The sequence below is a fragment of the Vigna unguiculata genome, chromosome 5 (genome assembly GCF_004118075.2).
Source record: "Vigna unguiculata cultivar IT97K-499-35 chromosome 5, ASM411807v1, whole genome shotgun sequence".
Taxonomy (NCBI): Eukaryota; Viridiplantae; Streptophyta; class Magnoliopsida; order Fabales; family Fabaceae; genus Vigna; species Vigna unguiculata.
The window spans coordinates 1232905-1245351 of record NC_040283.1 but is presented as its reverse complement, the minus strand read 5'-3'; the positions used below and the strand labels follow the sequence as shown (position 1 = coordinate 1245351).

At 33.1% G+C, this 12447-nt stretch overlaps 3 protein-coding genes across 12 annotated transcripts; 2 read left to right on the top strand and 1 right to left on the bottom strand.

Annotated features, from left to right (window-relative positions):
* The first annotated feature begins 140 nt into the window (after positions 1-140).
* Positions 141-2318, top strand: LOC114184156 (F-box protein At2g39490-like). The gene is made up of 3 exons (XM_028071415.1): positions 141-1112; positions 1621-1773; positions 1867-2318. Exons 1-3 carry the CDS (start codon positions 291-293, stop codon positions 2086-2088), a joined length of 1197 nt encoding a protein of 398 aa, XP_027927216.1. The 5' UTR covers positions 141-290; the 3' UTR covers positions 2089-2318.
* A 1501-nt stretch (positions 2319-3819) lies between these two features.
* On the bottom strand, positions 3820-6838 carry LOC114184838 (disease resistance protein RPP13-like). Its single transcript, XM_028072179.1, has one exon. It carries the CDS (start codon positions 6598-6600, stop codon positions 3943-3945), a length of 2658 nt encoding a protein of 885 aa, XP_027927980.1. The 5' UTR covers positions 6601-6838; the 3' UTR covers positions 3820-3942.
* A 924-nt stretch (positions 6839-7762) lies between these two features.
* On the top strand, positions 7763-10496 carry LOC114184812 (monogalactosyldiacylglycerol synthase 3, chloroplastic-like). 10 transcript variants are annotated; one of them, XR_003604613.1, is made up of 6 exons: positions 7763-8010; positions 8287-8303; positions 8419-8509; positions 9062-9128; positions 9210-9321; positions 9630-10496. XR_003604613.1 is itself a non-coding variant. In XM_028072121.1 (4 exons), exons 1-4 carry the CDS (start codon positions 8281-8283, stop codon positions 9263-9265), a joined length of 237 nt encoding a protein of 78 aa, XP_027927922.1. In that variant the 5' UTR covers positions 8039-8280; the 3' UTR covers positions 9266-10496. The 10 variants fall into 10 exon arrangements, 1 of the variants encoding a protein (XP_027927922.1); XR_003604611.1 differs by having other exon boundaries at positions 9210-9887; positions 10140-10496; XR_003604612.1 differs by having other exon boundaries at positions 8419-8435; positions 9210-10496.
* The last annotated feature ends 1951 nt before the right edge of the window (positions 10497-12447 follow it).

Below are 12447 nucleotides of genomic sequence, written 5' to 3'. Positions count from 1 at the left end.
GATGGCAAGTTTTAATCTACTTATTAAAATACTTTTATGAAAAAACCTATTTTGGATATTAGATTCCTGAAAAGTAAATTTGTTTCATCGACCAAATGTGGCACACCATTTTGACTATATTGACAAGTCTGTGTCGTCTTAATGAAACAAGAGTTCATTTTCAAGAAGCATTTAATGGCCTCCTCTTTCCTCTTTTGTGTCTCCTCATAGTTTTAAATTATGGTTGCAAATGTAGTTATGGCCACAGCAGAAAAAAGGTGAGGTGCAGTTATTTTTGTACATGTTTATAGATGAAGAGATTGTGGTGTGAGAGCAAGAAAGATCATATTGAAAGAAGAGATTACATGGGAAAGGATCTGTTGAGTAATCTACCTGATGAAATTCTGGGTCGCATAGTTTCTTTTCTGCCAAACGAATCAGCACTAGAAACCACTCTCCTTTCTACCAGATGGAGAAACCTGTGGAATGAAGCTGTTGTGAGACATGGAAGTGAAGAAGATATCATAGGTGTTGTTGCAGGGTTCATCACAAGTTTTGAGGAGCTTGATCCATTGAAGCACCCCAGAAAGCTTCAATTTCACTTTGATCAAGAGAGTGTGGTTTTGGCAACTGTTGCAAATAACAGTAAGCTAATGCTTGATTTCACCACTTGGAAGGAAGAGATCCAGTATGACTTGTCGTTCAAGCCATACCAGTCTCTTCCTTCCACTCTATCAGTCAAAACCCTCTACCTCAAATCAGTGAGTTCTTTCACCAGTGAGGTAGCTTCTTCCATTGTTTCAAACTTGCAGCACCTTCAGAACTTGGTGCTCATTCACTGCAAAGGGTTGGAATCTCTGAGTGTTGATTCCACCTCAGAGCTTCACATGTTAACCATCTTGGATTGCTTAGAGTTGAAGTCTCTTAATCTCAAAACTTCTAAACTCAAGTCTTTTCGGTACCGTGGGCCTCTTCCTTTGATTAGGCCAGAGTTTCATTTCAACCTCAGTGATGCCATGCTTGATTTCAGACTAGGATTAAGCTGCACTGGTTTCACCACCAAGGATTTTGATGCAACCCTCTTAACCATAAAGAACTCTGAAGTTCTTACTCTGTGTAAATGGACTTTTGAGGTATGCCATGTTTGTTTAATTGAATTCTTTTGGTAGTTCTCGTATGTACATTCAGAAATTGTAAAATGGGTTCAACCTAACACTTCTATGCACATTTTCATCACTTGAAATATGCTTATGATATCAAAATGATCTGGTATAATTAACAGATAATCATGCTCTTTAAACATATTAATATTATCAACTGTATGAAAGAACACCAGTTAAGAAATGTCTGTTCCTTGAAAGAGTTTTTAATACTTTAAGAGATACATGGTTTACCTCAAAAGGCATATTTTTATGACTTGTGATTGTTGGAAATCCCAAATCGATTCGAGATAAGACAAATTTATTTATAGTATACAAGTGAATGCAAACCTTATCTCACAAATTGGTTTTGTAAAGTTGAGTTAGATCTAAAACTCACTTCTTAACTCTGATGCAATGATGAGAATCAAGACCAAGATGTTTCATCTTTTAATTTTTCTGCTATGAACAATGTAACTCCAGCAAGGTTATCTTTTTGCAGGAACTAATATGGCCATCGATTTCTCCTCTATCTGGGAGCTTCAAATTCTATAAATTAAGAGAGTTATGGTGGATTGACAACTGTAACAAGAACATGGAAGCCTTATTCTCCTTCTTGAAACTATGTCCTTCTTTGGAGCAACTTTTTGTGACTGTATGTGTCCTCATAAGGGATTTATTGAACATATGTTCTGCTTTAGTTGTTAATCTTTCTGACATAATTCATTTTTCACTGACTGATATGCAGATTGATCCTGAAAGTTATTCTTCTGAAGGGACCAATTCATGCTTAATGAAAGAGACTAAATGCACTGAACTGCAACATCTTAAACTGATAAAGTTTATTGGTTTTCCTTGTCCAAAAGATGAAATCTCATTGGCTAAGGGTTTAATTCATATGATCAAGGGAAAACCTCCAAAGATAAACACTTCGGATGGGAATTTCTTGGATGCAGCCTCTGTGCAGTGATTTTTATCAGTCACAACAAATAAAGATTTGTTGCAAAGAAAGCAAAATTGAGAAAAAGTCATGTACTAACTAAGCATGTGTATTTTTTTTTTTTGTTTTCTTCTCCTATTGGCTTTATTAGTAGCCTTGAAGCAGTGTATTTGCAGATTAAGGTAATTTAGTTTTGAAGAATAAAAACTAACTTATAAAATGGCATTTCAATGATGTCATTTTGATCAAATTCAATTTAATTTTTTCAACTGTTTTTGTAGGTTTTAATTAGAATTGATTAATTTTGACGTATGATATAAATATTGTTCTACCTGTATTATGGAAAGCAAAGTCAATTATTGCCGGATCATTAGTGCAGACATTGAAATATCATTCTGATTCTGTTTATGCAATGAACAATTGTAATTGAATGGTTACGAACAAGGTAAGATAAAAGGAATAAAAAGGGAAAATTAAAAAATTACATCCTCAGTTTATATTAAAGTGCTTTGTATTTATAAAAATTTATGCCAAAAACGAATTTATGATGAAATTTAGTATAATATTTCAATCCAATATAAGTTATACTTTCTATTTTGAAATCATACTAACTTAATTTTAACTAAAATTTCTTTCAAATGTATATATATGGATATCAATAATCTTATCCTAAACTTTATTAGAAACGTATAAAGTTTAGATTTAAAGTATTGATTATTTTAAGAATAAAATTATTCAAACTAGTTTTAGATATGGATAAAATATCTAAGTTTCATTCGATATGACATAAAACTAAATATTCTTAAAAGTTCTAAATCTTTAAAATAAGATTCCTAAAGGAAAAAAAAAAAAAAACTCATTTGGCTTCAATCGCTTCAAACAGTGATTTCGTAATTTCGTTATCCTTCATTCACATTCAAACGTGCTTAGTTGAAGAATTATTAAATAAAACTATTTTATTAAGTGTGATAGCGTGTTAAACATTTTTTATTCTTTAATTAGAGTAATGGGAACACTAATTAGCATTATTTTTACAATCATAATAGAAAAACTCTCCATTATTCTCGCCGACCCTATCCTTGGTCCACACAAATAATGGAAAAGGTGGAGAATCTACTTCTTCATTGATTGTAAGAATATACAACAAGCTTAGACTCAGTCTTCTTCACCTCCAAATTTTGAAGTCCTTTTGCTAATTCTGTACATGGTCAACAAACATTGAATTTTACTTTCAATAAATATTATTTATTTTGTTTAAAGCATTGAAAACAATTCCAATTCAGGGTATTGTAATTGCTATTACATTTTATGTAATATATGGAGTTACTTCAGATAAAATCCACCATAATAAAGCTACAGGTGCATGCATGCATACTTTTTTCAAGCTCAATTTTGAATATGCCAAGTTACTCTCAATTAATATAATAATACAGTGGAAAATTAAAGCATGACCCAATTCTATCGAATTATCAGCAGTTTGAGAAGGGAAAAAGAGTTCAGACAAAACCAACGCCAAAATGACTGCAAGGTGTTGAATGGCCATGTTTCTTTGCTTAAACCAAGTCCAATTTAACAGAACAATTTGTATTCTTAGTTAATAAGAATTTAGAAATCAGCATGAATCAGATTGAAATTAGATATCCATGCTTGTTGAGGGAAGACACAATCATGGAATCAAGCTTTAAATATGACAGAGACAATGAGGGAAAAGGTCTCACTCACCTGTGAATAAGTGGGCCTTCAGATAAGAAATCTAGCAACTGCTTAACTTATCTTATATTCATTTACTTCCGATTCTGCAGTGATATAGTTAGGACCAACGTGACAATATAATAACACACTTTTCTATGAACCAAGGAAAAAAATGAAGCGTATTTGAACAGATTAGCCATTGATTTCAAGAAAATCTAATTCATCATTTGCTGAGAGAGGATAGACGACGAGCTTACAAGCATTGTTCATCACCAAATTTTGGAGTCCTTTTGCCAATTCTGTACAGGGCCACAAGACCTGAACTTCCCGCAAGGTATTCAAAGACCACACTTCTTTTGGAAGCTGAGTCAAGGATTTGCAGCTTCTGACGACCAAACGACGAACACGTGGCATTGAACCTCTGTCCACTCTCCACACCTTGACCTTGATTGCAACCATCTCAAACACTTGAAGCTGAAGGAACCCTCCCGTGGCACAATGCAGGTCAAATCTAGTATCATTCGTCTGCGATGACAATTTCAGAACTTGAAGGTTGGGAAGCTTTCCTAGCATATGCATGACAGTGGAGTTGAAGAAACCAAACTTTGTGAGGGATATCTTGGTGATGTTCGACGGAAACATATTTGCATTTTGAGGAATCTCAGTAGTGCCTATCACTTTCAGCTTCCGGAGATGGCTCAGGCGATGGAGGCTCTGTAACTGTATACGAGCATTGCACTTGTCGCGTCTTTCGTAATGTATACCCAATTTTGTCATCCCTGGGAACCTACGACTATCCAACAATGATGTTGTGCGAGGATCAAGAGCCACGGTTGAGAGGGTTTGAAGATTGGGCATGGTTTTACTTTCTGAGGGCATTTCTGGGAGCCCAACGGGTCCAAACAGCAGAAGATGCCTTAGTTGTTTAAGTTGCCATAATTCACCAGAAAAGGATTTTATAGGCGAACCTCTCAAATCCAAGGTTTCTAGATTCCACAATCTGCATATAGAAGGTGGAATAGTTTCAAGATTATGAGAGTGTATCCTCAAGTACCTTAAATGAATGAGCTTCTCCAAATCAGTGGGTATGGAGTTAACATTCATTCGTCCTAAATCCAACACGCGAGCCAGCCTGAAGCTCTTGAGAAGCCATCTCCAGTGATTTGCCTTAACCTTGTACACCTCTTGCCCGAAGCATAACAAGGAACGCGTCGCCGAGATGGTGTAATCAGATACGATACTCGAAGAGAAATGAAACAGAGTACCCTGGAGAGACAACTTACGGGGACAACTATTGAGGTTCTGAAAATCAATCTCTCCACAAACCTCGAAAAACTTGTCTTCCCTGCTCTCGGATATGCAGAGGTCGCGAAGAAGATCGTGAATCCGACATGTTTTGACTCCCCCATCATTGGTTCTACTTACCACTTGGATCAAGCTTCGATCCACCAGTTCATCCAAGTACTCTTCCGCGATGTATTCCGGCTCTGGTATGTCTTGGCTTACAGAAGTTTCTTGTGTTAATAACCCTTCGGATATCCACAACTGGATCAACTGCTTCACGGGGATCCTATAATCTTCAGGGTACATGCCAAAATACAGAAAACAAGGCTTTAACCTCGCGGGCAAGGAATCATAGCTGAGTTTGAGTATGTCCTTGAGTGTGTTGTCCCTCCCAAGATGCCAATTGACATGGTCCTTGATTCTAGACCAATCCCTCGGTGACTTCTTGTTACCCAAAATCCCTGCCATCACAATAAGGGCAAGTGGCAACCCATCACAGCTTTCAGCGATCAATTTTCCCAGAGACTCTAAATCCGAAGGACACTCTTCTCCCCTAAACACCTTCTTGGAAAGCAGCTCCCAACTTTCTTCTTTGGTGAGGAAGGGAAGAGCGTAGGGAGGAACAGGACCAGCGTGAGAAGCCACCTCAGCCCAACGAGTAGTCATCAATATTCTGCTTCCGTTTTGATCATCGGGAAATGCCCCTTTAACCTCATTCCACACCTGTTTCTGCCAAACATCGTCCACCACAACCAAATACTTGCTTCTGTTTAAGCATTCTCGCACCTTCATCTTCAGCTCTTCATCACTCACACTCGTCTCTTCTCTTTTCTTGAACAAACCACTGTACTTGGATGTGGACAGCAAACACTTGAGAAGGCTCAAGAAAAACTCCCTGGGTCGATAATCATTAGACACATAACCCCACGCACGACAAGGAAACATGTTCTTCACTCGGTTAGAGTTATATACCTTTCGAGCAAGCGTGGTTTTCCCCAAACCACCCATTCCAACGATGGAAACAACTTTAAGGCGCGAATCCGACACCGTGAGTTTCTCAATCACAACCTTGGAGTCCAGCGCAAACCCTACCACCTCTTCCTCCTCCACCTCCCTCCTCTGCTTCCGAATCCGCTCCGCTTCCTCTTCGCCGCCCCTCTTTCCGTCCTCGATGCCGTACCTCTGTTTGTTGTCGAAGATCTCTTTGATTCGAGCCTTGATCCCGTCGACCTTCCCGGCCACCTGGTGAAGCATGAGCGCGTGGTCCACACCGCGGAATCCGACTTTCCCGATCACGTTTCTCCGGCTCTGCTTGATGACGCCGGCGACGTAGGTGTCGATGACGTCTTCGGCCTCGTGCGCCACGTCTCTGATCTGGCTGACCAGTTCCGCCACCATGTCATGCTCTTTGCGCTTCCCTTGAGAGTTCCTGAGGAAGAGATTCATGAAGCGGAGCTCGCTCTGCAACGACGCCACTTGATCGCGCACGCCGGCGAGAAGTTTGGCTTCCTCCACCAACAGCCTCGTCAATTTGTCTATCAGAAACACCACAATCGTATCCGCCATTTCTCTGCACTCTGCAATTTGGATTGGAAATGGACCAAAGTACCAATCGTGGTGCACTGCACTGCACCGGTAGCTTCCTTGTTCTGTATCTAACCACAGAGGTCAACGTCTTCGCATTCTCTCCATAGTCAACACTTTCCACTAACAACCCAACCCCTATATGGATAATACTTCCTGGACCATTCTCATGTCATCGATTATGTTTTTTTCTCAGATATTTTTCTTTTTTCAATCTTTCTTTACTCTCTCTCAGTTTAAAAGCTCTCGTTTATACGAAATTAAAAAAAAAAAAATCAAGAATTACATCAAAATACGCATGTTAATTCTTTTCCATTTTTTTGCTTTCATACGTTGTCTTCTTTCTTTTGTATTTTTTTTCAAACTACGTTTTCGAGGAGGCTGTTCTTACTGCATCTCCTCGTACACTTACAAATTTCAATGTGTCTTTTAGTTTAGTTTAGTTTAGAGTTTTCATTCTATATTCTGTAATGTATAATTTAAAGACGTTTCAAATCATACAATCTATAATATTTTTTTATTTTAAAACACAGAACAACTATTGTATTTAGGAGTAAATATGATTTTGTTCTTTTAGTAAATTTTGAAATTAATTTATTTTAAAATTTTGTACTAATTTAGTATTTTATTTTTTAAAATACATGAATTTAATTTTTTAATTAAATTTTGTTAAATTTATTTAATATTTCGAATGTATTTTATAATAATATTTGACTTAATCTTAAAGCAAAAATATGTCAAATACTGTAAACAACTTAAATACAATCCTGAAATGCATACTAAACATCAAATAAACATAACTCAAATTTGATTAAAATGACTAAATCTACGTATTTCAGAAGATAAAGGACTAAATTGGTCCAAAATTTCGTTAAGAGAGAAAAATAAATTTAACCCTTGTAATTATGTTCAGAAATGAGTTTTTTATAATACATTTATATGAAATGTGTTTCGAAAAACCTTTACATGAGATGTGTTTTGAAAAAAGTCTACTATATATCTAAGAAAATGTTAGGATAGTGAAATTACTGAATTAGACATTGTCATTCGTTGACATCTGTCCAAATTTGAGGTTTTTTGGTCTTTTTGTTGTTTGTATTTTGGCCCATGATAACTTCTGCATTAATTGGTGATTGACGTTGGCAGTCAGAAATTATTATTCTTCCTCTCCAAGCCAAGCTATTTTGAATGTTGGTTGTCCCTTGAAGCATAGTTGTGGTTATTTTCTCCGTGCAACCTTCTACTTCTTGACGAATGTTTGAATTTTTTTACTATTCCTTCTTTTCCTTCATGAATCAATCTTCTTCTTCTCCAAGAAAAGTTACTTTCATTCTTCTTCCTCCACAAAAAAGGCAACTTTAGAGAACCATAACAAAACCTTTCGGCCTCAAGGTTAGTTCTCCTTCTTGGCTTTTTTTTTTTTTACTTTTTGAATGTCATTTTCAGATTTGCTTTTACTTTTTCTTCATGAAAGCTTTAATTTTTTTTGAGCTTTTTTATGTTCAAGATGGTTTCTCTGTCCATTTTCTTCTTCTTCACGAAGGTTTGAATTTTTTTTATTATGTTCTTCTTCTTCTTCTTCATGCATCCTTCTTCTTTGTGTATCCTTCTCCTTCTTCGTGAAAGACTTTATTTCAGCTGAACTTTGTTTCTATTTTGTCTATGCAGATCTCCTTCATCAAAGGGTATTTTTGTACTTTTTATTCGGTGAAATATATCCAGATATCCTTGCTGTTCTTAGATCTTGCTGTTCTTCTTCTATTTTTTTAACTGAACTTTGTTTCTATTTCGTCTCTGCAGGTCTCCTTCATCAAAGGGTATTTTTCTACTTTTTATTCGGCGATATATATCTAGACATCTGTTCTTAGATCTTGAGTTGACTTTCTTTTGGGTATGCGGAGGTTTGTTGGGTATTTTTTTTTCTAATGTTATTGTCGAGTTAGTTGGGTATATTTTTATGTTTTTGTTCTATACTTAGGGGTTTGCTAAATTTTGTTGTAAAAAGCTTTTGTTTGTGTTTGTTATGAATGTCGTTGATGAATTATTTGTTTGCTTTGTATGATAGTCTAAAACAAGCATTAGCTTTCAATCCTATTTACTTGAATTTTGAGTTGAGTTTCTTCTAGGTCCGCGGAGATATAACCTCAAGACCCTGTTATGAGATTTCCTGCAGTAATTACTGATTTTTTTTGTGCTTTTTTCCTTCTTTTGTGTTAACCCGAATCTTCAAGGTAGTTTTTTCATAACCTTCGTTTTAGAAGAAGGTTTTTTCGTAGCTTTGTATGTTTTAGATGTTATCTTCGTATGTTATCTTATTTTGTTGGTTCTGTTACTATGGAGTGGTACATTTAATATATGTGTATACTTTTGTCTTGGTTTTTGTACAAGATGAAGATGAGCATAACAGAGTGTCACTCATTGAAATTGTTTCTTGCTTTTGTAGATTAGAGGATTTCAAACCCATCTGACCAAATGGATTGAAGTCTGTGGCTGCATCATAACAAAATCAAGTTATAGCAATTTCATATTTTAAGTCCTCCTTCACATCTTACTGTTTGCAATTAGGCTCATTATTTGTTTGAAATTTTCAGGATTGACGGGTACAATGGCAGAAGCATTGATCATAGGGCTTCCCATAATTATCTGATAGGATGGCTAACAAGTTTGATAAGGAGGTTGCTTTTTGTTCTCAAATAACTCACGGTATCCAAAGTATAATATGTGCTTAATTTATTATTTAATTTTTTACTTTTATGAAGTGTGGTTGCTATGAACTTTCATATGAATTCATACAAAATTGGGAACTTTGAGAACTGGATGAAAATCATGGAATATGATTATAAAAATATCACCACAAAATACCAAATATCACCATGTAATTCTAAGTATCTAATCCTTTTTCATACGTTTTTCTACTCTAAACATAATACCAAATATCATGTATTAGTTTTAGATAACCATTTCATTTTGTTGTAGTAACCGACATTCATGTCATAGATTTTAAATTGTAGCAAAGGTCACCCTCAACACACCATTATGTTGATTGGTGGAAAGGCCGTTGAACTTCAAAGTTATATGGAAATATCCAACCAAAGGTGAAGAGGATTCTTTTGTTGGTAACTATATTGCAAATTGTATATATTTATGTGTGTGGATGTCATTATATTGATGCGCACACCCAGCTGTGGATAAATCCTAAAGAAGAAATTTTGCAGTATGTTGATATTGGAGATCCAATAGATGTGACTTTCAGTGTAAAAGAATTGAAGGTATGGTAAGCCTAGCCTTTTGTTTGCAAGTTTTTGTTTGACATAGGTAAGTTTAGCAAATGATATTAGAGATTAAGTCAAATGATATCATGTTTTTTAAATTTTATCATGTTATCTCTCAGAATTTGTGTTATTCTTTCTTTCTTTCATTCTACGATAAATTAAAGTATTAAAGTAGACTTGGTAGTTTAAATATTTGGAGCAGATAATCTTTTGTTAATCAAATTTTTCATTAGCTTTTTCATTGTGCAGCAAGTGCATACAAAAGCTTTAGTCCTTTGGAAGAGCAACATGCACAAGGAGAAACAGTTTTGTATGATGATGATGGAAGAGAAATTCAAAGAATTACAATGCAATAAATTACAATTCAAACACCTGGTTGAATTGTCATAGCAGATACAAAGTTTGGGGGTGCTCAAACTAGACACTAGGAATATTGTCCAAAGCTTTATTAGCTTATAATATATTTTGTAACCTTCTCATCTTTATTACTATAATTAGTGTTGAAGATGACCGAAATCCATGAATAGAACAATGTGAAAATAAAATGTGTATCCAACTTAGGATTTTTTTTTTTCAAACAATTACAGACCATTGGTTATGTATTAACTCAAGTATGTACAAATTGGAATAGATTTATACTATCAATAATTATATGATTTATTTCTAAAATTGTTTTATTAATAATTATATGATTTGTTTCTAAAATTGTTTTATTAATTGACCAATTAATTTCATTCATTGTTTTTAATGTTCTAATTATGAATGGATTTTGTTTTATTCCATATTTTGAAATCGGTTAAACTTATGCATTTGTAATTAATAATTATATGATTAGTTTCTAAAGATTTATTATCAATTAATTGATTTCATTAATTGTTTTAAATTTTTTTAATTATAAATGGAGTTTTAATTGGTAATTGTTATCGTAATTATTAGTATTTTTGTTATTATTACTAGCGTAACACAGGCGCTATCGTGTCTGTGTGTATGTATTTTTTAAAATGTATGATATTATATTAGTAGGTGATATTATTATAATGTTATTAAGTTAATATATATTTTAAAATTATATTTATTAAAAATAAAGTAAAATATATCAGAACAGATAAAAGAATAACCATTGATAAATAAAGAAGAACAGAAGAAGCAAAGACATATGATTTTATAAAAAGTTTGTAAAAGTAACGGTCAATTTTTTAAAATTTAATAAATTGTTATATTTAAAGGGTAAAATCGGTATTTTGAAAAGTGGACACAAAAAGAGGAATTCCCTTTATATATTGTTATAGATTTGAATCAATAAATTAAATATTTATTATATATAATAATAACAATAATAAAATATGTATACAACATTTATTATGTAATGCGTAGAATTGATATTCTAATATATAAAATCGAGTTTATGCATAGAATAAATTTTATATTTATATTTATGTTTTATTATATTCTGATATATTTGTTTATAAATCTTTGTACAAATGTGATAAAAGATTTAAGAAAAAAGTTTAATGTTTTACATGTTATTTTATAATGATTTATTTATTTATTTTTTTCTAATTTTTAGACTTCTTGAGTTTTGATTGCAAAACAAATAAGATCTAATTGTGAGCATGAGTTTTACTTACTTTAAGTGTACGGGTATACTCATTGTATTAATTGATTGATGTTGTACTTTCTATGTTCTATAATTCTTTAAACAAAAATAAGAAAACTAATAATACATGTTATATATCACAGATAACAGAAACGATAATATTAATCCCAAAATCTAAGTATCTAAATTGTATCCAACCTGTTAAATGTCTCATAAAATTCCAGGATCCATACTAAATATATTAAGAACTAATTTTAATAATTGTTATAGATGAAGACATGTCTTTAGAAACACCAATTCCAATACGGTCTCTAGCCCGAAATCCATTTGCAGAGAAAAATTGTTTCCACTTATAATTGAGATAGAATTGTTTCGCATATCTTCCTCTCCATCTAATAGTGCAGGTCAACATCATTCATTCCTTGCTAACCAAGATGTACTTCTTACAACCTTTAAGGAAATTTTTTGATGCAAAGTTTGCATTGAGGTACTAACAACAATAGAATTTAACTTAATTAATAGAAATAATAAGCGTACGAAAGATATTACTAACAAATAAAACCAAGGAATATTATTTGATAGCATAACTGGATAAAAAAATTCCATAGATCATGTTTACGCACCAGGATAAAAATATTTGTGAAACATTTTACTATTAACTTTTTCTGTTATATTTATTCTTGAGATTATATTACATAATATATTTACATTTTACTTTAACATTGACATGTGTATGCATGTTTCATTTTAATACAATATATAACTAAAAAATTTAATTTTAAATTTTAATCATATAACAATTTTATTTTACTATACAACACCAATCTTAATACAATATATATAGGTTTTACATAACAATCAACATATATATTTTATTTTAATTTAATATATAATTATAAAATTTAACTATAAATTTTAATAATATAATAACATTATTTTATTACACTTTATTAATTAATT